The sequence below is a fragment of the Artemia sp. Qi Xiang Cuo genome, chromosome 21 (assembly GCF_049724085.1).
Source record: "Artemia sp. Qi Xiang Cuo chromosome 21, ASM4972408v1, whole genome shotgun sequence".
Lineage (NCBI taxonomy): Eukaryota > Metazoa > Arthropoda > Branchiopoda > Anostraca > Artemiidae > Artemia > Artemia sp. Qi Xiang Cuo.
In genome coordinates, this window is record NC_142814.1 from 14451221 (window position 1) to 14472598 (window position 21378).

Consider the following 21378-nt stretch of genomic DNA (forward strand, 5'->3'; position numbering starts at 1 on the left):
AAGATGTCAACAGATTCAAGAATAGACTATGTGTGATAATGGAGGCGAGAGTTTTGATTTAGCATTTGATTCATACGCAAATGACGAACTGCTTAAAATAATAGAATATTCGGAATGAAAATTTTAAGGACTGGACGGTTTATTTCTCTGAGCGTGTAAGGCAATAATGCATTGTATTCTGTCGTGTCTACTTTTCATTGTAAGCCTTTCACTTGAAAAGGGCATTTTTCCTGATCAGCTAAAAGTTACGAAAGTGATAAAACTTCATAAAGGTGGCCCTAAAAAGGAGATTGAGAATTAGAGACCAATTTCGACCCTTCCATTGTTTTCGAAATTACTACAATAAGTTGTTCATAAACGTCTATATAGTTTCCTACAGGCTAATGATTTGCTGAGTTAGACCCAATTCAGATTTCGCAAAGGGCACTCAATGACGAATGCTTTGCAACAACTTATAGAATGAATTAACAGTGGTATGGACTGAGGTGAAATACATTTGTCAATATTTATAGATATTCGCAAAGCATTCGATACAGTTGATTTTAAAACTCTGCTAAGTCGGATGGAGTCGTTAGGTGTCCGCGGAAAGTGCTTAACGTGGTTTGAAAATTATCTGACAGTGACATCCCTCAAAGTAGTTTTGAATGATGTGGGCTCAGCAGCATTTCCAGTGATGTGTGGAGCACCACAAGGATCGGTGTTAGGTCCCCTGCTTTACCTCATCTATGTTGATCTCATGCGTCTTTATTTGAAAGATTTGTGTCTTACCTCTTTTGCTGACAATACCGTTTTAACTGTGTTTGCCTCATCTGTGAAGGACCTGGTAAGAAAAGCGAATCTCGCATTGGAAAGGCTGGAGATTTTCACTTCAATTAAGTCTATTGTGTGTAATGTTAGCAAGACATTTTTAATGACGTTTTGTAGAGTTGGTACACGACTGGATGTGTCTGGCCAGGTAACTTTATGTGGTAATCTGGTTCAGAAAGTTGATCATCCCCGCTATCTTTTGTTTTTATCTTGATTGCCATCTGGCAAAGAAGTGTCACAGTGCCGCAATTTCATCAAAAATTGCCCGTGGGGTAGGAATACTTCGCCGTCTGCAGCACTTTCTCCCTCAAAGAATACTTTTAACTATATATTATTCGTTGGTTTATCCATATATCTCCTACGGTTGCCTCCTATGGAGCAGTAACTTCTTATGCAACTATGCAAGAGTGCAAGTTCTACAAAATAAAGCTGTTAGAACAATCGGTAGGTATGTCCAGGATGTACATGACGCATGTGCTTGTTTTAGGTCCCTAAAGCTCCTTAATGTAGGTCAGATAAGAGATTACCAAGCTGCATTATTGGTGTTTCAGTGTAGGAATAGCTTAACCACTGATGTTATTAAGAGCTTCTATCGAACTGCTAGTGATCTGCGCAATTATAGTACTTGGCACATTAATTACACAGTTGTTAGTGGGTGTCGTGGTGCATAGTTTCTACTCTAGGTGAGACAAATGGGTTTATCAATCTGGAATGAGCTATCATCGAGCGTTAGAGAGGCGGATCTCGTACCTCAATTTAGAAAGAATTTAAAAGATTATTTTTTGGGGGGGAATTTGTTAAATTTTATTATGGCTGGTAGGTTGGGTAGTGGAGGAAGAAGAGGTAAGAGGTATGGTTGGCAGGATGGGGTAGGGGAGAGGGAGTTGAGTATAATGAGTGATGGAGACTGGATTGGTTATTATTTTTTTTCTTTTATACTTTATATTATTATTTTTCTTTTATATTTTATATTATTATTATTCTTTCATATTTTATTTATGTATTATCATTTCTGATTCAGTTATTTATTTATTTTTCTATATTTTTTTTTATTATTATTTTTTATTATTATTATTATTATATATATATATATATATATATATATATATATATATATATATATATATATATATATAGGATATAGTTTATCTATTTTTGGTTTATTTATAATAGTTTTAATTAAATAGTTTCATAGGTTTTCTCCAGCGTGAAAGTGTTGTTTAATTTATTTATTTATTTATGAATGTGGATTAATAAACTTATGAACTTACTTATGAACTGACATATGACGAAGGTGATGCAGGGCAAGGCAAAGAAAAGCTAGCCTCGCTTCTTTTGAAGTATTGAAGAGCTCATCTCAAGCTAGAAGTAAAGATACCAAGCCTCTGGTCCGAAGCGTTTGAAATTCCGAACTGCAGCATCAAAAGGGTTGACTTTGACAAGCAACAAAAAAACAAACTTTCGTGTGCAGACCAATGAGGTCCCCGAAGTGCTAATGTCGGCCTCCTAATACTTTGCCTCGTCCGGGAGTGATATGTGTTGTTGGGGGCAAATCGTCCGCCATTTCCCATGCTGTTTCCTCCCCAGATTCCTTTCGGTACCCATTTGACGCTGAGTAGATTTTTGGCTTGTCTTACACGGAAATATTATTAAACTTCAACTTAACCAAACGATAGCCACAAAAAAACTCGAACCAGCGGCCTTCGCTTGTGCGTTTACACGCTAACCATTTGCCCAGTGCTGAGTTATTTTTTATTATGAAGTTACTCCTTAAGAGCCAAGCTAAGGAAGGGCCATCTTGCTAAGATTAAGTTGCGAAATACGGTCTCCGGCTATCGGTTTCGGCACGATGATATTGATTTCACTGATGATGGGTCTGCTCCCAGGTCCAATGGGGAACGTCTACAATATAACTAGCAAATTAACAATATGAAAAACTGCAACTGCAATAAACCTTGGGGGAAAGGGGGTACACAAAAAAAAATTTTAACGCATCAAAAAAGTTTTAAATGCATTTTTGTTAAGTTTTTAGGAGTCGGGCGTTTTTTTAGGGAAGGGGTCAAACCCCGTGCCCCCCCCCCTGGATACGGCCTTGCCAACGAAAGACAATCATCTTGCTATTCCTCTACCGGATTAAGCTTTTGAATTTTGGAGTACAGGGTTTATGGCCATTAAAAATACATTGGAAGTAGTTGAAAAAAGGACAATTTTCCCATGTTTAGCAAGTTCAGATCCTTTTCTTAACAAAAAAATTAAAATAATATCACAATGATGGCTGGGTGAATAGATATATCTGAAACTTGCGAGTTCAATGATATTAGTATATCTTGTCCTTTTGGCAAGTTATAGCTGCAGGTTTGTCGCAGAACCACTTGTTTCAAAGGAAACATATAGCTTAAGCCCGGGTTGTATCCAAGATTTTTGTTCGATGGGGGGTGGGATACAAATTTTTTTACAAAACGCAACAAAAATTTACTATATGTACTTTTGTTACTTTTTTACGAGTCAGACAAAAATACAGGGGGAGGGATCAAACCGGGTAACCATTCTCTGGATACGGTCATCCGTTAAGCACTCCCACCCATGCATCATTAGAAAGGCCGTATTCAGGGGGAGGGGGTAGGAGTTTTGACACTCCCCCCCCCAAAAAAAAATAAGTTTGTCTGGATCGTAAAAACGTAACAAAAATGATTATAAACAAATTTTTGATATTTTTTAAGTTTGTCTGCACCCCCCCCCCCGGAGAAACATCGTGGATACGACCCTGATCATTAGGCAATTACAGCTATCTCGTCGCACATTTAAAAAATTTAAGCAATCAGGTGCAAACCACCCACGATCAACTATGTCCTTACTGAATTAAATGCTGATTAACCGGAACAAAAGAGGTATATAAGTGTTGATTTATCTCGGTTTTATGTAAAGGTTTGCCATAATATACTCAGAAAATAAATATGCAGACTCTTGAAACATCCATATTTAGTATCGATCTCCTGTTGAGAAAAATCAAATAATGGAAATGTTAAGATGATTTAAAAAACAGTCTTATTCCAAGTGAGTCATATACCCAAAGACACCAAAATTGGGAAATGATAGTATATCACAGAGAAAGATACCAGTTCCATGGATATTTCGACTATAGCGTTAGCTACGGTCACTGAAAATGTGATAATGACTTAGGTGTATTTGAAAAATGTGAGAAATTTACATATAATCATGGCCATGAAAATATACATGAATAAAGCATAGGTGAAATCGGATGAAATAATACCTAGTAAACGCTTTACGACTGACTGACGGTATTCAAACAGTAGGCTGTGCGAAAAGTGCGGTTGGTTCCGTTTACTGGGGCTATAATGAGAGAAAGGTTGAGATAGCTAGGGCAGATTCTGAGGATAAGGATAACAGATTGCCAAACATTGTCCTTTTCGGCCAACCGATTAGGGCTAAACGGAAAGCAGGTCGTCCTCGGTTGGGGTGGGAGGACGTCCTAAACAAATATTTAAGGTAAATAAGAACTTCCTGAGAGGGTGTTAAGAGGGAGACTTTGAATGGATTGGTATGGAGGAGGAGCGTACGTAGCTGTGTTGGCCTCAGGCGGCTGGGTATTGCGGTGAGTTGTTAGTACTAGAAGTAGAACGCTTTACGTAGGTTTATATGTAATGTAGCAATAAAATGAAATTAGATGAAAGCTTAGATGTCACTGAGGTATCTCCAATGAATTTTTTGTACCATGATAAAGATGCGCAAATCCCCCGTGCCATAGCCAGTACCGTCCAAGACAGAAATGTATGGAGGTCCGCCCTAAACCCAGACCAGACCCCGCCTAATTTTTGGCTATTTCCAAAGCTGAGGGAGCACTCAAAAGGGGAAATATTTGAAACTCAGAAATATTTGAAAGGGGCGTATTTAGAGTTTCAGTAGGTAGGCTAATAAGGGACGATTCCTATGGCTCTTTTGATGTCTAGTTGAAAAAGGCCAAAAAGTAAATGGATATTAGCAGAGGCATTGGAGGGACGTAATTTTGGCTTTTGAGTCCAGAAGTCCAAATTTGGTGTTCAACAATTACACGAGTTGCCCTTTTATCTAATAGCAGGGGGTTTAAAGTCATCCCTTCGCGCAGCCACAAAGTTGCATTGTTTTGTTTTTTTTTTAGAAATAAAGTTAAAGGGAGAGGTGATAATAATAAATGAGATAGTTGGTGGTGACTGTCTCAGATTAACACAAGTGCACAAAGGTCCGATTCTCAGGGAGAGGGTTTAATCATGAAAACAGGTAATTTTACCATACCATTTTCCAATTATTCTGTGTGTATGAGGAGGGGGGGAGGTCTTCAGTCTGGTCTCAGGGGTGAACTATTCCCCTTCACCCCTCCGTTCTCTTGTGTGGAGACACCCCAAAGCGATACGGTCATGGTTGCAGCAGTAGCTGCAACCAAGTAAAGAGCAAACCACAGCCCATAGTAACCAAGACTTGGAAACGCGTTTTGAAAAATACGGCCTAATGAGAAAAATTGTCATCCGACTCTGATTCGGAAATCGTAACTATTATTTCGGTTAATCTTAAAAGTAAAATTTTATGGCGAATACAAATTTGTAGTAATTTGATTTCGAAAAGAAGCCTGAAATCCCTCGAAAGCAGCATCAGATAAAAAATAAAAGTGTACCATTGGAATCAGCATGGTCGACAACCTTGTATCGGATAAATAGAGTCCTCCACATTGAAAGAAAATCACTTTCATTACAATCGAGAGCCAATCATTGGACTGAGCTCATGGTGCAGAAGTGATACCAAATTAAACGAAAAAATATAAAGCAACATTCCTGAAATACTTTATTTTTATACAGCGAAAAGTGTCCTTAATCGGTTTGCTTTTACTGTACCAAAACTACTCTATTGTTTGGTGTTTGCAGTAGAGCGCTAGATTTCTATAATCATACAAACATAGGGAAATATCACCAGTTGGTTTATTTGCACTAGTTTTATCGATATATATGTTTGATAGACTGTGAAGCAATAATTTTTGTTCGTTTCAAGCACTGTATATATAATTAGTGGTTTCAAGTGGTTCAATTAGAGGTTTCAACCTAATTATATATACAGTGGTTTCAAGTTTCAACTTCGCTCTTTACTTCCCTCAGAAAAACTTTTTTTATTAATAAGAACAGAAATGATCACAGATAAAGTGGCTATCATTAAAAAAATATGAGAAAAATATCTCGTAATTTTTGTAATTTATGCATTAAAGTAGTATTTATGTTCACACAATATGATCACACATGGGTTGGCACCCAGTAGCCACATGGGGTAGCTATCGAAAAACAACAAAAAAAAGGATTGAATCATTTATTTATCTTAAAGTTAACAAGTTTGGCCATATTGAATTGATGGTAGATTTCAGTTTTCCTCAGTCATCAATCGACGCAGGTGCCGATCACCGTATATGGTGTATTCAGTCCCAAACCGAAAAAAATTAATGATATGCTTTGATTTTAGACGGCCTGGCAATGACATTAGTCAGAGGCAGTATCAAAACTTAATGTCTCCAATCAATGATACCCATCTTTGGACAAGCATTATGCTAAAAAAGTGCGACTAAAAAGGCAACGTCATGCCGAAATTTATTTGATGTATGACATCACGCGTATTGTCGCGTGATAACCGTCGATAAAAATCATTAAATCCAATTGAAGCGTATTCAAACTTTCAGTAAATCAGGCATCCATCACTTCCTTGCATTTAAAAGAATAAGATGATCTCAAGTCAGGGACATTTTTTCGTTCTTAAAAGCAAAAGACAGTGATTAAATCAGTTCTAGTGATGAATTTGTCACTTTTAATGAATGTGCAAAATTAGGTTTCAAAAAATAGCTATCTAGTGAAAAGCTGTCAACAGAATGAATTTGCATATCGGGATGCGATGATATGAAAAAAAACGGCCCGAAAGCAAAACAAAAGTAAAAACAGGGACTATAAAAAGTAATAAAAGCGCGAAAGGTCATTTGCAAACGTCAAAGGACCGAGCTATTAACATCGGGTGGTAATGGTAATATGATTTCAGTGGCAGTTCTGGCCTCTCCTGCGCCTGGGCAAAATCTTGATTAGCACCCCCACCCCGTCTCCCATAAAATTTCCAAGCTAAATTAGAAAATAATTTATTTATAAACAAAATTAATTTCGATTTATTCATTAATTAATAATTAATTTTTTAATTGAATATTTGATTATTTTTATTATTCAATTTTTTTATTTTATTCTTTAATTAATAACATTTTAAATATTTCCATTTATTAACTACACCCTTTACTTTGTTTTAATAAAATAAAATTTCAAAAATTGCAAAGTGATTATAACCGTTAGATTATTTATTTGAAATTTGCACCATTAAAATAAATGCTCCCTCCCCCCTCTAAAACTGGCTCTGTAATATTTAACCCTTAATTTGATCAAAGTTATTATGGCTCTTCTTAATCGCACTAGTTAGTTCTATAAAATGCATTTCGAAAGCAGACAATTCGATCACTGTATTTTCAAATATAGTCCAACAAAAGGGAATAAAAACATTTAATCGCACATAAGCTGACTTTATTTTTTTCATAAATTTGAAATGTGGTAATCTTTCTTTGGTACTGTTGCGCTTAATGGTACACACGAGAGAAGTCAAGTTTGGTTAATGCTAATCAAAAAAAAAAATAGGATGAATATATAATGTTTTAGAAACAAATTTGGGCTATATATTTGCACATTAGGGGGTGGGGGGAGGTAAAGCATAGCATATATTAAATACGTAGCCTAACCTAGGTACCTCCCCCCCCCCTAAACCCCAAAAAACAACAGTTTAAATATTGTACATTTAATGAGCAATCACGCTCTTCGATCAATTTAGATAGCAATTACCCACTTTACGGGTCTCCATCACTGCATTCCTTCGACAGTCTATAGCGCTGTGTACCATTAAGCGTGACTGTACCCTTTCCTTTCATCACAAGTCGATACGTTCCCAAATAAACATATCCCCTTTTCTAGCTACTTTATTTCCAATTGTTGTATAATGGATGTTGTGAGTAATTTACAACGCAAAACAGCAGGTAATCGAAATAATACGAAATATATTAAAAATAAATATATTCAAAATCATTATTTTCAGGAAATAGAAGCAATCTTCCTTACTATCGTCGGTAAAAGTAAATAATACAACAGAAAACCAATTTATTTGCATAAATTAATCCATCTAGGATATAGAGCGAGGATATTTGTTTCGGTCTGACATCAGTTATGAGGGGTTTAAGGCAATAATCCTAAATTCTCATAAATTTATTTTCGAAATAACGTTTTACGGTACTTGTTAATTATACAGGACACACCCAAGAAGTCAAGTTAGGTTAATCCTAATGAAAAATGCCAAAATATAATACTTTAGTAACCAAATTACGGGAACTACAGAAGAAAATTATGGAAATCAGGCCGCTCACAGCGCATTATATTGAAAACCTAGCTTAACCTAATCTAGTCTAACTCTTAACCACCTCTATATATTAAATATTTAATTAAAACATACCAACATCGTAGTTTTCCTCACTCAAAATAAGCAAATTATTCGATTGCACAGACAAGCCGGTTCTTGTCAGATCTTACAGAGCGAAATTCTTGAGTGCGTTCCGTACAATTAACAAGTACTCATTTTACTATTAAGACTAATCAACACTGACAATTGTCTCATCCCCGCAAAGTAAAGCCAAACCAGCCAAGTCACCTAACTTAAGAAAGTTCAAGAATAGCGATGCCTTCCACATTTCAGATCAGCGCTGTGGTAGCCAGCTCAAGCTGTTCTTGAAATGGTTGTCAAGTTTCAAAAATAACTGCCAGAAATTAGGTCAGTTCCCCTTAAAAGGGGTTATATTCATACAGATTTTTAAGGGTAGGATTCTTTTGGCTCTTGGGAGGAAGAAGGAAGGGACAACAAACCCAAATGACAATAGGCGAGTATACCAATAGAACTGGAATGCTCAAGAAACGCTTCCGAAGGGATAACTTCCGTATTCTTGGAGCCGCAACACTTGTACGATACAAACGTACGAGTATAAGGGAAACACGAACAAGATTCTAGACTTTGACAGAGACTCTGCAGACTTTAACCTCAGAAGAGCAAAGATATTGACCTCTCTATTTACTTTACAATGAAAAATGAATGAATTTTGAAATTTGTCTGTAGTCACTTTTTGACACTTTCCACCTAGCATTATACTTAAAACTCGTTGAGTTCATTCGCAACCCCAAAACATGTGCCAGGAACGTACATGGTGAGTCTTTGTCCCCATATACCCCCTTCCCCGAACTTCTTTGAGACATTTACTGTTTGTTCTATGATTTTATTTTCCCTGTTGTCTGACAATTACTGTATAGTTTCGAACCCATGACCCTTCTCCGAAATAAAATATCACTTAAACATCTCAACTATGCCCCATCTGGTAACAAAGCATAACAAACTACGTAGAGGAGTATTTATTAGTATTTTGAATTTGTTGAATAACTCTTATTAAGTATCGGATAATTCAAACAAAAAACCAACAAGGCAGCACAAATCTCATGCGCAGTAATGGTGGAGAGATAATTTAAAACCTGTCCTAAAATGGAAGTTTCTTTTAAAATTATAGCTAATAAATTAACAATAAATGGTAATAATTAACACTAACTTTTATCGATTTTTAATTATTACATTATTATTAATTATTAATGATTATTATTAATTATTATTATTATTATACATTATTAATAATTATTAATTATTACAAACTTCCAGTTTGGATACTCCTCGGCAAAAATTCTAAAAATTCTAAAAAAAAATTTTTTGAATTCTTAGAATTTTTTAGAATTCTTAGAATTCTTTTCTTAAACGAGTTTTAAGTATAGAATTCTAAAAAAAAAATTTTAGAATTCTTTTTTTAGAATTCTAAAAAAAGAATTCAAGAATTCGGCATAAATTCTAGTTTTTCTTGATTTACTCAACAACAGCAAAGACTGTAAACATATTTATATCTCCCTAACAGCTGCGTAGGCACAGTGGGGCACTCGGGCCCACACCGACGTTCGTCTTGACGTTCGTTGAAACCTCTCTCCAAAAACGTCTGCCTACTTGCAGGCTCCAAAACCATGGCATATTTGCAACAGAAATTCATTACAAATCTTAGCAATCATATAATAGATTCAAGAATTGCACAGTACTATTATACGAAAATAAATTAGATAAAAGTAAAATCTTCAAAATTTTCATAAGGGCCAAGTTTTAGAATCGACCGTGGTCCAACCTATGGGGTTCTACTATTCTGTGCACCAAAGGGCAACTGAGGCAACGGGCAAATCGCCCTTTGCGGGCAACTGAGTGACACTTCCTCCGAGTCTATTTATAAGACATTTGTTTGACATGACCAAATTAACGTAAGCTGCTCTTTCGTAATCAACTCAGTTATATTTATATTCATTATAAAGTATTTAAAGTATTATAAAGTATTTATACTCATCTGTCCGAACGTACAAGCCTGTATATATGTTACGATAAAAGACCAAAATCTGGTGAATGTCGACATTCACCGGTGAAAGTCCGAAATAAGGATATTTAAAAAATATTTTGGACAAAAACTAACCGACTATGCGTTTGTTGACCAGTCAGCTTTGGCAGTTTATGCAAGCTTTGATGGTAGCAGGTTAGGTTATAAATCTCAGATATGGGTTAGAAATTAGGTAAAAATCTCATAAGTATAAATTTCATAAATGCTCAACATTCACCATTAGTGCATGGTGAATGTCAACAAACGCATAGTCGCTAGGCGTATGTCCGAAATATTTTTTAAATATCCATTTAGGACTTTCACCGGTGACTATGGACATTCAACAGATTTCGGTCTTTCACCGTAACAAATATTCCGAACTTCTCGTTATTCCAAAAAAATTACGAGCCAATGTATACGGCAGCTAAACAAAGCTGCAAAACGTGAGAATGTAAAACGGTCTAGTGGAGCTTAAAACAATCGGCCAATCAGAAAAGAATCTACAATCTTACGGGCCTTGAATGTCCATTCACACGGAGATTTTACTAATATTGAAATTTAAATAGCGCTGCTTTAAGCTAATCAGTTTTCCATGAAAAATATGGTTGGCTCAATTTAGCACTAGCTATACTTCGGTGTTAGCGAAATCTCATTCGGAATAGGCCTTATGTAAACCAGTGTCATATGTCTACTTAATGTGAAACCAATCAACGATGCATCCAGGAATGTTGTTCGGGGAGGTTTTTGCAAACAAAAAAGAATAAATCACATCAAAAATTTGTTTATACATTTTTGTTACTTTTTACGAGTCAGTCAATAATTTCAGGGAGGAGGTTGAAACCCGGTAACCCCCTTACCCTGGACCTCATACTCGCCCAGACGTAATCAGAGTCCTTAAAAGGACATTTTTCACTCTTCCTACATCTTTTTCCTAGACGTAACAGCTTTAGAGATTTTAATTACAATAAATTTCTAATTAAATTACCGAAAAAAATGTGGAATAGTCTTGAATTTTTTTTTAATGATATAGTTATTGTTGATAGACAAAAAAACTGTCAAAACTATAACATATATTAGCATTCATTAATCCTTTATCCCTTTTGGTCCAAAACGAAAGCATTAGCTATGAATATTCTAACTTTATGCTACGATTCATTGAAAATATGCACGCTTTATTTAATTTGAGCTAACCCCTCAAAATAAACGTTGAAAAGGAAGAAACCCCCTTTTACCCTTTTTTTTAAGTTCTTTTACAATGCAGTTTTTTCAAACAGACATTTTGAATATTGAAATCGAATTTTACAAATAAAAAAACAACATGTAGAATGTTTTTTTTTAGAAAATTTAAACAAACATTGTCAAAATTATTATATATATTAGGATCCTATCTCTCATTCCCATATTATCAAGCAAAAACCAGTTAGTTATTCAAAGTTGATTGTTGTTAATTGATGACCTCTCATAATATTTATAGGAACTAATCTAAACATTTAATAGAGCACTTGTAGCTTTTTTACGTTTTAGTTTATTTAACTTTGATTTTTGGAAACATCAGGTAATACCAAACATAAGAGCAGTCTACAAATGACCATTGTTTATAAATGAAAAATTTTTAGACAAATGATTATAAAAAATTAAATGTTATTATATTTTACGCTCCAGTATGTGTAATCATGAAAATTTCGGGAGGCAAACGGCTGATTATAATTTTTCAGAAAAAAGTTTCAGTTTGCCTAAGCTCTCTGTTAGTATTTTGTTAACTGAATTGATTCATTCCGGGTTCCAAAAAGTTGAGTACGTTGTATATTTGTACCTCAGCTATTAGGGAGGAGGGCTATTTGATCGAGGAGGGCTAGGAGGGCTAGTGGAGCGTAAATGGCTTTTCTCATTTAAGGCTCTTTTCAATAGAGACATTCAGGAAGCTTCAAAATCTATGGAAGTGCATTTAATTGATTCAAATGGTATACCTTTCAATCAGGGGAGCGTAATTCTGGTTCTCTGTATACATTTAGAAGCAAAAAAAGGACTTATTTCCTTGAAAAGTTTAAAAAATTAGCTCTTAAGAGAACTTTTACTGTGGACTCTAATTTGTGGGAGGGGAATCCAACCCCCATTCTAAACCTATGAATTTTAACCAAACTGTTAAAGGTAAGAAGTTTAATTAGTTGCCACAGCCAGACAGTTCAAAGAATAACCGGAGATATTTATGTGGCATAAGTCTCATGGCATCCAACAACTGCCACTCGACACAAAACTGCATTTATTTCTTCCAAGTTACTGCTTTAAAGAACTTTCTAAGTTTAAAAAAATAGCTCTTAATAGAACTTTTACTGTGGACTATAATTTGTGGGAGGGGAATCCAACCCCCATTCTAAACCTATGAATTTTAACCAAACTGTTAAAGGTAAGAAGTTTAATTAGTTGCCACAGCCAGACAGTTCATAGAATAACCGGAGATATTTATGTGGCATAAGTCTCATGGCATCCAACAACTGCCACTCGACACAAAACTGCATTTATTTCTTCCAAGTTACTGCTTTAAAGAACTTTCTACAAACACTAAAGCCACCGACATAATCCCATAAAAATTCGATATAAAATTCCATTCCAACATAACTCCAATTCCATTTTAACTCCAATTCCATAAAAATTCCATAGCTGTTTCAAAATTCCACAAAAATTCCATAAAAATTCCATTCCAACATAAGATTTTAACTCCAATTCCATAAAAATTCCATAGCTGTTTCAAAATTCCACAAAAATTCCATAAAAATTCCATTCCAACATAAGATTTTAACTCCAATTCCATAAAAATTCCATAGCTGTTTCAAAATTCCATAAAAATTCCATAAAAATTCCAATAAAAATTCCATATAACTGTTTCAGTTATATTATACAGATACGATGCCTAGACAATAAACATTGAAGATGAGCTCCATCTTCTGACGTTCGAAATGCGCCAGAGTGTAATACACAGACCACATTCCAATGAAGAGTTCCCAAGATATTCTAGAGCTCCCATTTCAAAAAATGTCCTGTAAGTGAGAAAATGAGATATCACGTTTTGTTCTCTCCGTGTGAAATTTCCCCTGTAAAATTTCTTCCCCATAGAAAATTCTCCACGTAGAAAATCCCTTTCTCGAAAAATCTCCGTGGATTTTCCAAAAACATCATGCTTCCAGAGATCCACCGTAGGTTCAATAAGCTTATCGCAATTAATCTTTTTAATTTCTGGCTTTTAATAGACAAATATAAGTATTGAATTGCGTTCAATAGCATTTATTCAAAACTATTGCAGCTAATAATTTGTATATTATGCGTTACAGTTTAATAAACCGCAATTTGTTCTTCTAGATAGAAAATTCCTGGTGTATTTATCTATCAGGATAAATTGAAAACATTCCTGATAGAACTTTTTTTTTTTAAAGTGCTATGGTGCTACAAAATAATATAATTTTACTACTACTACTAACAACTCACCGCAGCACGAAGCCGCGTGAGGCCAACCCAGCTATGCATGCTCCTCCACCAGCCCAATCTATCCCAAGCCTCCCTCTTTATACCCTCCCAAGAAGTTCCTATTTCCCTTAATTCTTTCCTTACAACATCCTCCCACCCAAACCGAGGACAGCCTGCTTTCCTTTTAGCCTTGGACGGTTGGCAGAAGAGGATAATTTTTGGCAACCTGTCATCCTTCACCCACAGAACGTGCCCTAGTCATCTCAACCTTTCTCTCGTTATAGCCCTAGAAAGCAGGATTGAACCACATTTTTCGCACAGCCTACTGTTTGAGAAACGGTCAGTCAGTCAGGCACCCAGAACAATCCGCAGGCAATTTCTCTGGAAAACATCTAGCAAATCTTCATCCTTTTTTCGGAACGCTCATGAACCTTCAGAACCATACTTGACCATTATCATCACAGTAGCTTCCAAAATTCTATTCTTGCTTCGCACTTACCTTCTTATTCTTCCAAATTTTTCAACTGTGAAAAAAAACCCTGGGCCTTGACTACTCTACTTTTAACATCTTCACTGAACCCACGGCCTTTACTAATAATACTACCCACGCAAGTGAAGCTGTCCACTTGATCGATCTTTTCGTTGATCGATCCCTGAACTCGCAAAATCTCTAAAAGTTCATTCATTTTGCCCACACTTTCATCTAGGATGCTTATATCGTCAGCTTAATCTAAGTCCGGGAAAGTTTTACTTCCTCATTTAATTCCATGTTCTCCAATTGCCATTGCTATGCTCCGTAAGAAGAAGTCCATCAAAATGATCCATATATACGGGGATAGAACACGATCCTGCCTAACTCCTGATTTAATACGAAACCAGCAACTAACCTCAGTTCCTATCTTAGCCTCAGCAGTATTATTCTCGTACATTGCATCAATAACTTTAATGTATTTTTCTTTTTACTTTAATGTAAAATATAATTTTGCTACAATAAAAACAACATAGGCGTACAACGAAGGAAAGTCAGACCACTAGAATTCGACCATTTCTTTCATGTTTCAAATTACTCGCAAAAAAATAAGTTTGCTGTCCAAACTTGACTTGACTTACTGTCCAAACGGCTTTCAATAAAGTAATTATTCAATAATGAATTGCAATTAATGATAGCAATCGGGGTTGCAGCGGTAGCTAGCAACCTAGTAAGAGACGATCGCGTCCGACACTAAGAAATATAATAACTCATAACTCCTAAAAATAGAGTCAGATCAAAACAAAAAATACACTACTAGAACCGCCTTGTCCGAAACCCCTATAAAGGAAACTTGCTGTCCCTTGGTTTGAACAACAAGGGATATATATATTGGCTTGAAAATCAAGAAAAGTAGCTACAACCACGATATTCTGCATATACGTTTTTTTCCCTTTTCTATATTGAAGACGACTTTGCTGTAGCACAGTGGATTGATGCTCTACTTGGCACTACTGAGCCCAGGGTTTGAACCCTACCGCAGCAAGGTTGGGCGACAAGCTTGCTACTTGTCCCTGTAAAAAGATCCAGCAATTGAAACACCGATTCGACGCCCTCTGCGCCAACAATGGCTCAGTAGGATCTTTAACCTTTATCCTTTTTATATTGAACACGGGATAAAAGACAGCAGCTACGATGGCTCAGACGTGTAAAGATAATGAACACTGATGGGCTTTCAAAGGTCTCTTCAGAAAGTAACATAGATGGTACTCGACAAGGTAGAAGATCAAGGAAGAGATGGATGGAGGATGTCAAAACATTAGAGTACTGTGTCGTCGACCACAAATCACACCTGATAGAAGAACTAATTTACACCTGGTGCAAGAAATTTCCAGAAACGATGCTCGAATACATCCCACGGCGTCGATGGCTGATTATTTAAAACCAAAAACAAATAATTTTAAACTTTCCAGTACAGTTCAACTAGTTGAAAACCACTTCGATGGTACTGGCGAAAAGCCTAAATTGGCTAGATTGGCTAAATTGGCTAAAAAGGCTACATTGAAGATTCCAATTTAGTATGTTTGTTTCTAAATCATCTTTTCTCTTAGCAATGTTAACCGATTTGCCAAGATTTTTTTATTGGTGGCAATCCTGGGAAAGGGATTAAGTAGGATTAAACTGATTAAAACTAGACTCTTTTAGAATATTCATTTAGTTATAATATAAAAAAAACTGAATTTACGACTGCTCACAGTAATCGGTGTAAAACGGTTAAAATGGGGGGGGGGGTCATCCAGTCCTTGAAATTGTAGCTGTGCGGCTGATTTTAGTAATTTCTATGCTTAATCATAGAAATTTCTAACATAGTTAGCATGTCGATTCAGTAGCATTAAAATTGCAAATCAGTTTCGTCTTAGGGAGCACCCCTTTGGATTGTCCAGAAAACGTATATGATATGATGAAAACTTGAGCTACTGGTTGATTTGATCTTTGTGATGTTGTTGAAAATTGTTTGTTGTTGTTAAATATTACTTCATAGTGTGTTGCACTTTTTTTGTACTTCTTGTCGAACGGTAAATTAAAAGTTTTAATGGGAAAGTTTTATAGGAATAATTCTTTTTTTACAATACTTTCGAAATTAAGTCAAAATCAGAAAATAAAGCCTAAAGCCAAGCTATTTTAGAAAAAAAATTATTTACACTTTGCTCCACAGAAAAAAAAACAACATAAAATTCCGGCAGCACCTACAAACTTAGGCAACTGGTCAAAATATTGCTTAAATATTAAAAATTATATATATATATATATATATATATATATATATATATATATATATATATATATATATATATATATATTATATATATATATATATATATATATATATATATATATATATATATATATATATATATATATATAAAATTTTTAATATTTAAGTAATATTTTGACCAGTTGCCTAATTTGTAGGTGCTGCCGGAATTTTATGTTGTATATATATATATATATATATATATATATACACACACACACACACACACACACACATATATATATATATATATATATATATATATATATACATATATATCAGAGTGACACTAGCAGTTTTTTCTTTCCTATTAAACCCATGGTAGCGTAAAATTACCTTTCTAATCAGCTTCCAATACAAATTAAATAGTGCGGTAATTTAAGAAAATAGTATGGAAAATTCAATATGCGCCCTACATAGCAATGAAATAAGAATTTACATATAAAAAATCCATTTTTTTGCTAATGTCAGAGTTTTACTACTGCGATTCCAGTTGTTCAAGTCGAACACTTAGTCAAAACTTGACTTTAACCACAAGACTTGAAAATGACTCTTGTCGTACTCGGTACATCTAAAAACCAGTTTTTAGGCGGATTCGAAGTTTCTTTCCTATAGTAATCAGAAAAATACTTCGGAATACACAGTAAACAAAACCCTTAATCCCATCAAGAGCCTGTCTTTTTAAGCGATATGCGTTTCGGGCTTCAAAGTTTCTGCTGTCTCTTAAAGTCAGTGGTTTAAATCGAACATAACATAATATATATATATATATATATATATATATATATATATATATATATATATATATATATATATATATATATATATATATATATATATATATATATAATTTCGCTGGGTAATTACTGCAATCAAAGTGAGACTAGCAGCTCTTTTTCTTTCCTGTTAAACCCATGGTAGCGTAAAATTACCTTTCTAATCAGCTTACAACAATTGTCGAAAAAAAGCCGCATAAACTTGAAAAAATGTACTGCATTGTAGAGAATATAGAAAAAGAAAATTAAATGGTGAGGAATTGAGAAAATTAGAATTGAATCGTAGAGAATTGAAAAAAACAAGCCGTGGGGTTTTGAAGAATATGTGCATTGCAAAGAAAAAACATAAATTAAAAAAAAAAGTATGTTTAAAGGGGCGACCTGAACCATGCAACGATAAGGGGCAATCAAGCGTCTGAAATGTCAAAAAATACATCAAAACACAAAGGATGTCTCAAAAGTAATTATAAACAATTGATAAACTAACAATAACTGGATATTTCTGTTTTTAAGATTCTTACCAACCTCTGCATCGAAAAAACAAACACATACACTACTATATGACAGTTAGCAAATGCATACACTTAAGCACAGTGACTTTGGAGGCCCCGTACTTCAGAGGAGTGTTGCCATGTACAACTTTTACAGTTGGTCTTTTTAAGTGACTACACCCTTATACTACAAAATATTACCGTATATATAATAATTGTAACAATAGTATTCGGGGTATTTAAGATTAGATTAAGCCAAGTTACCGTTTCAAAAAACATATAGAATATATATCGTTCTAAATTTTTGCTTTATTGACACCGTCATTCCTTAAAACCGTCATTGCATTTCTTGTAAACTAAATAGGGCCCATGCCCCACCAACCTCTTCTTTATCTTAATAGTGTTTTTGAATATATATCACTTTAATACATAAAAGTCCTGTATTTAACGAGAAACTTTACGGTGAGGTATAAGCCCCAATTAAACATGGGCTATTGCAGTGGGCTGTAATTTTATTAGGCTACAATTTCACACTTAAACTAAATACTCCCTGTTTTCAACTATAACGTTACTTGTCCCACAGCGGTACGGAAAAACTTCGATTGGCTAAATTTAAAAAAAAAGATTATTTGTTTAGCAAGGCCATACCTAAGGGGAAGGGGTTACCGAGTTGAACCCCCCCCCCCCTTTCAAATTTTTGTCCCACCCGTAAAAAATTAGCAAAAATGCATATAAACTAGTTTTTGGTGCCTTTTGTAAGTATTTTTTAACCCCCCCCCCCCGAACACAAATCCTAGATATGCCCTCGGCACTTAGGCAGAAAATTGGTAAATGTGAAATTAATTGTTTAATATTTTAAAAGGTAAGCTTACAATATGTTACCAACTTGAGCTCTCTAATAAAGAGCAAAATTTTGAAGTTATATTTTGATATCGTTTATGACCTTCCTTTAATAAGCCAGCTGATGAGAATTAACTGGCTCTAAATCTGGGAGGGGGCTAAAAACAGAGGCCCCTTCAGAATCCATCAAAGAAATAGCAAAACAGAAAGTGCGTATCAAGCAGAATGAGGTTAGAAAATTTTTAAACGAACCTAAACCGTCCGATTTTCCTGAGATGTGAAAACATTTCTCCGCCCGGCACATATTCCAAAACCATATATAAATTCGAATTATCCTAAAGATAAAAATATTATTAAGCAACATTCTCTACAGCTATTACTAATTCTAAAAGCTGCAATTTGATCTAAATAATACTTTTTTTCTATTGTTTTGATGAAATAGAAATTTGACCAAAACACAGCTTCGAAGTTTTTGGAATGGAACAACTCTTTTCCAAATTCAAGTTTGTAAAGACACATGACGTTTTGGCAAGAACTTGGGGTAGATGTTACAGGAGTAGACAGAAAAAGGAACCTTGAGCTTCAGAATGATGCTACAATTGAAATCATGTTTTTTGTACAGTTAAATATATAAAAATTCAACTTTCATTAAATTCAGTTCTACACTTAAAAAATGAAGTAAAATTTATCATGAGATGGTTTTTATTTTATTGTTATACAAGGTGAAAAGGAATTTTGGATAACAGCATGAACACACAGTTAATGTTAGAAAGCACAGTGGCCACTATATTACATAAACCAATAAAATAATAAATTATGCAATCAAAGAAATTCAAAAATCATTAAAATCGACAATTATATGGAATGGTTTAGAACCCTATATAGTCGCTTGAAATATTCCATAGAAATTGCAATACCTAATAGCAATTTAATGAAAGAAAGCTATTTGAATATAAATAAATAAAGCAGTTTTTAATCATCATAAGAAAGCTGATCAAAAAACAAATGATCGTTTTGTAGCCCATTCTGTAGCCCATTTTGTAGCCCACGCCCATTCTACATAAAAAGTGAGATATGGGCACCAGGAAAATGTTGTAGTTGATTCCAAAAGCCTCGCAGAAGATTAGCTAAATTGCCCTCCGCTAGATGACACAAGCAATTAGACTAGATGACACATGCTACGATCAACTAACTTAATAGAACCAATTCCAGTTTAAAATCATCACACAGAATCACCCCTCTGCTTCTTTCCCATAGCCATACCTACATAGGGGTGAGGGATGATAATATATATACACATATATATATATATATATATATATATATATATATATATATATATATATATATATATATATATATATATATATATATATATATATATATATATATATATATATATATATATATATATATATATATATATATACATATATATATATATATATATATATATATATATATATATATATATATATATATATATATATATATATATATATATATATATAATATATATATATAAAGTATCCTCTCATGATAGCTTGAGTATCCCCCCCTAAAAAAAAAAGTAAAATTGTATGAAAAAGATTAAAAGATAAACAAATATTTATGCCTAAACAACACTTAATTTCATTATGTCATACCCCACTTCCAAGGAAAAACTTCTTATTGCCTAAGTTTTGTAGTTTTACGTTCTGTAACCGCTACTATTAACTTAATTAAAACAAAGCCTCTTCCCCCTTTTCTAAATCAAACTGCTAAGATCTGACTTTAAACTATTTTTTTACGCTCAATACCGATTCAGCCAGGATCAGCCAAAAGGTCACGAGAAAAAAACAAAAAGGCAGTAAGTTCCAGGGCAATTGAAAGCATCTCAAAATTAAAGGGGGAGAGGGATCATGGGATAAAGAACCTCACCCCATGCCGTGCCCATGTGCACATCCCTATAGAATAGTAAGATCTTAGCAGTTTGATTAGAAAAAAAAATCTTATTGCAATAAGAATGGACCTTTAACGCAGAACTAGGAACTAAACTAATTTGTTTTGAAAGATGAATATAGCCCAAAGTTTAAAATAATATAAGTTCCACGTCTTTTTTACAATTGACCAAGAAAAAAAAGAAACAAAAGAAAGGTGTTATTCTGAAATATGGCCAAAACTGAAAAAGGAAAAAAAGTGATTGGGAATTTCTAAGACAGTGAAACTTGCTCAAACTTCAACTGAATATTTCGGTCCTGTATTCAAGGGCTGTCCTCGGCAAATCTAACTAATAAATAAATACAATAAAATATTTAATAAAATGTAAATATAAATAAACAAAATTAAAATTACAGTAAAATACAACCTTTAAAACTAAATTAAAAATGAAAACAATCCCAGAATCATTACTTCAACGAATTTCAACCAGGATTTAAAATATAAATGTAATATATTTGTATCAAAATGTCTTTTGCTGAGGACGGCCCTTGGATATAAGGCCGAAATATTGATTTGAGGTTTGAGCAAGTTTCACTGTCTTAGAAATTCTTCACTGTTTTACCTGTTATTTGTTTTTATGATGGAGAAGCAGTGTGGTCTTCGTCGTTATTTGACCCTAAACTGGAATGAACTCCTCTATTTATATTGAGCAAATCAACTCAACTAGCTTAAGGCTTGATAGTAATATAATAACCAAA

The 21378-nt window shown here is 34.2% G+C and overlaps 1 protein-coding gene across 2 annotated transcripts in view; it reads right to left on the minus strand.

Moving 5' to 3' along the window:
• The window catches only part of Pka-C1 (Protein kinase, cAMP-dependent, catalytic subunit 1), a 464283-nt gene that overhangs the window by 54802 nt on the left and 388103 nt on the right, over window positions 1-21378 (minus strand). The window contains exon 4 of one of the 2 annotated variants that reach the window (XM_089107084.1): window positions 18953-19035. The exons of the other annotated variant lie outside the window; for it this stretch is intronic. Within the exon in view, the coding sequence (XP_088963210.1) occupies window positions 18953-19035 (83 nt within the window). The remainder of the gene's footprint in view (window positions 1-18952; window positions 19036-21378) is intronic. 2 annotated transcript variants of the gene reach the window in all.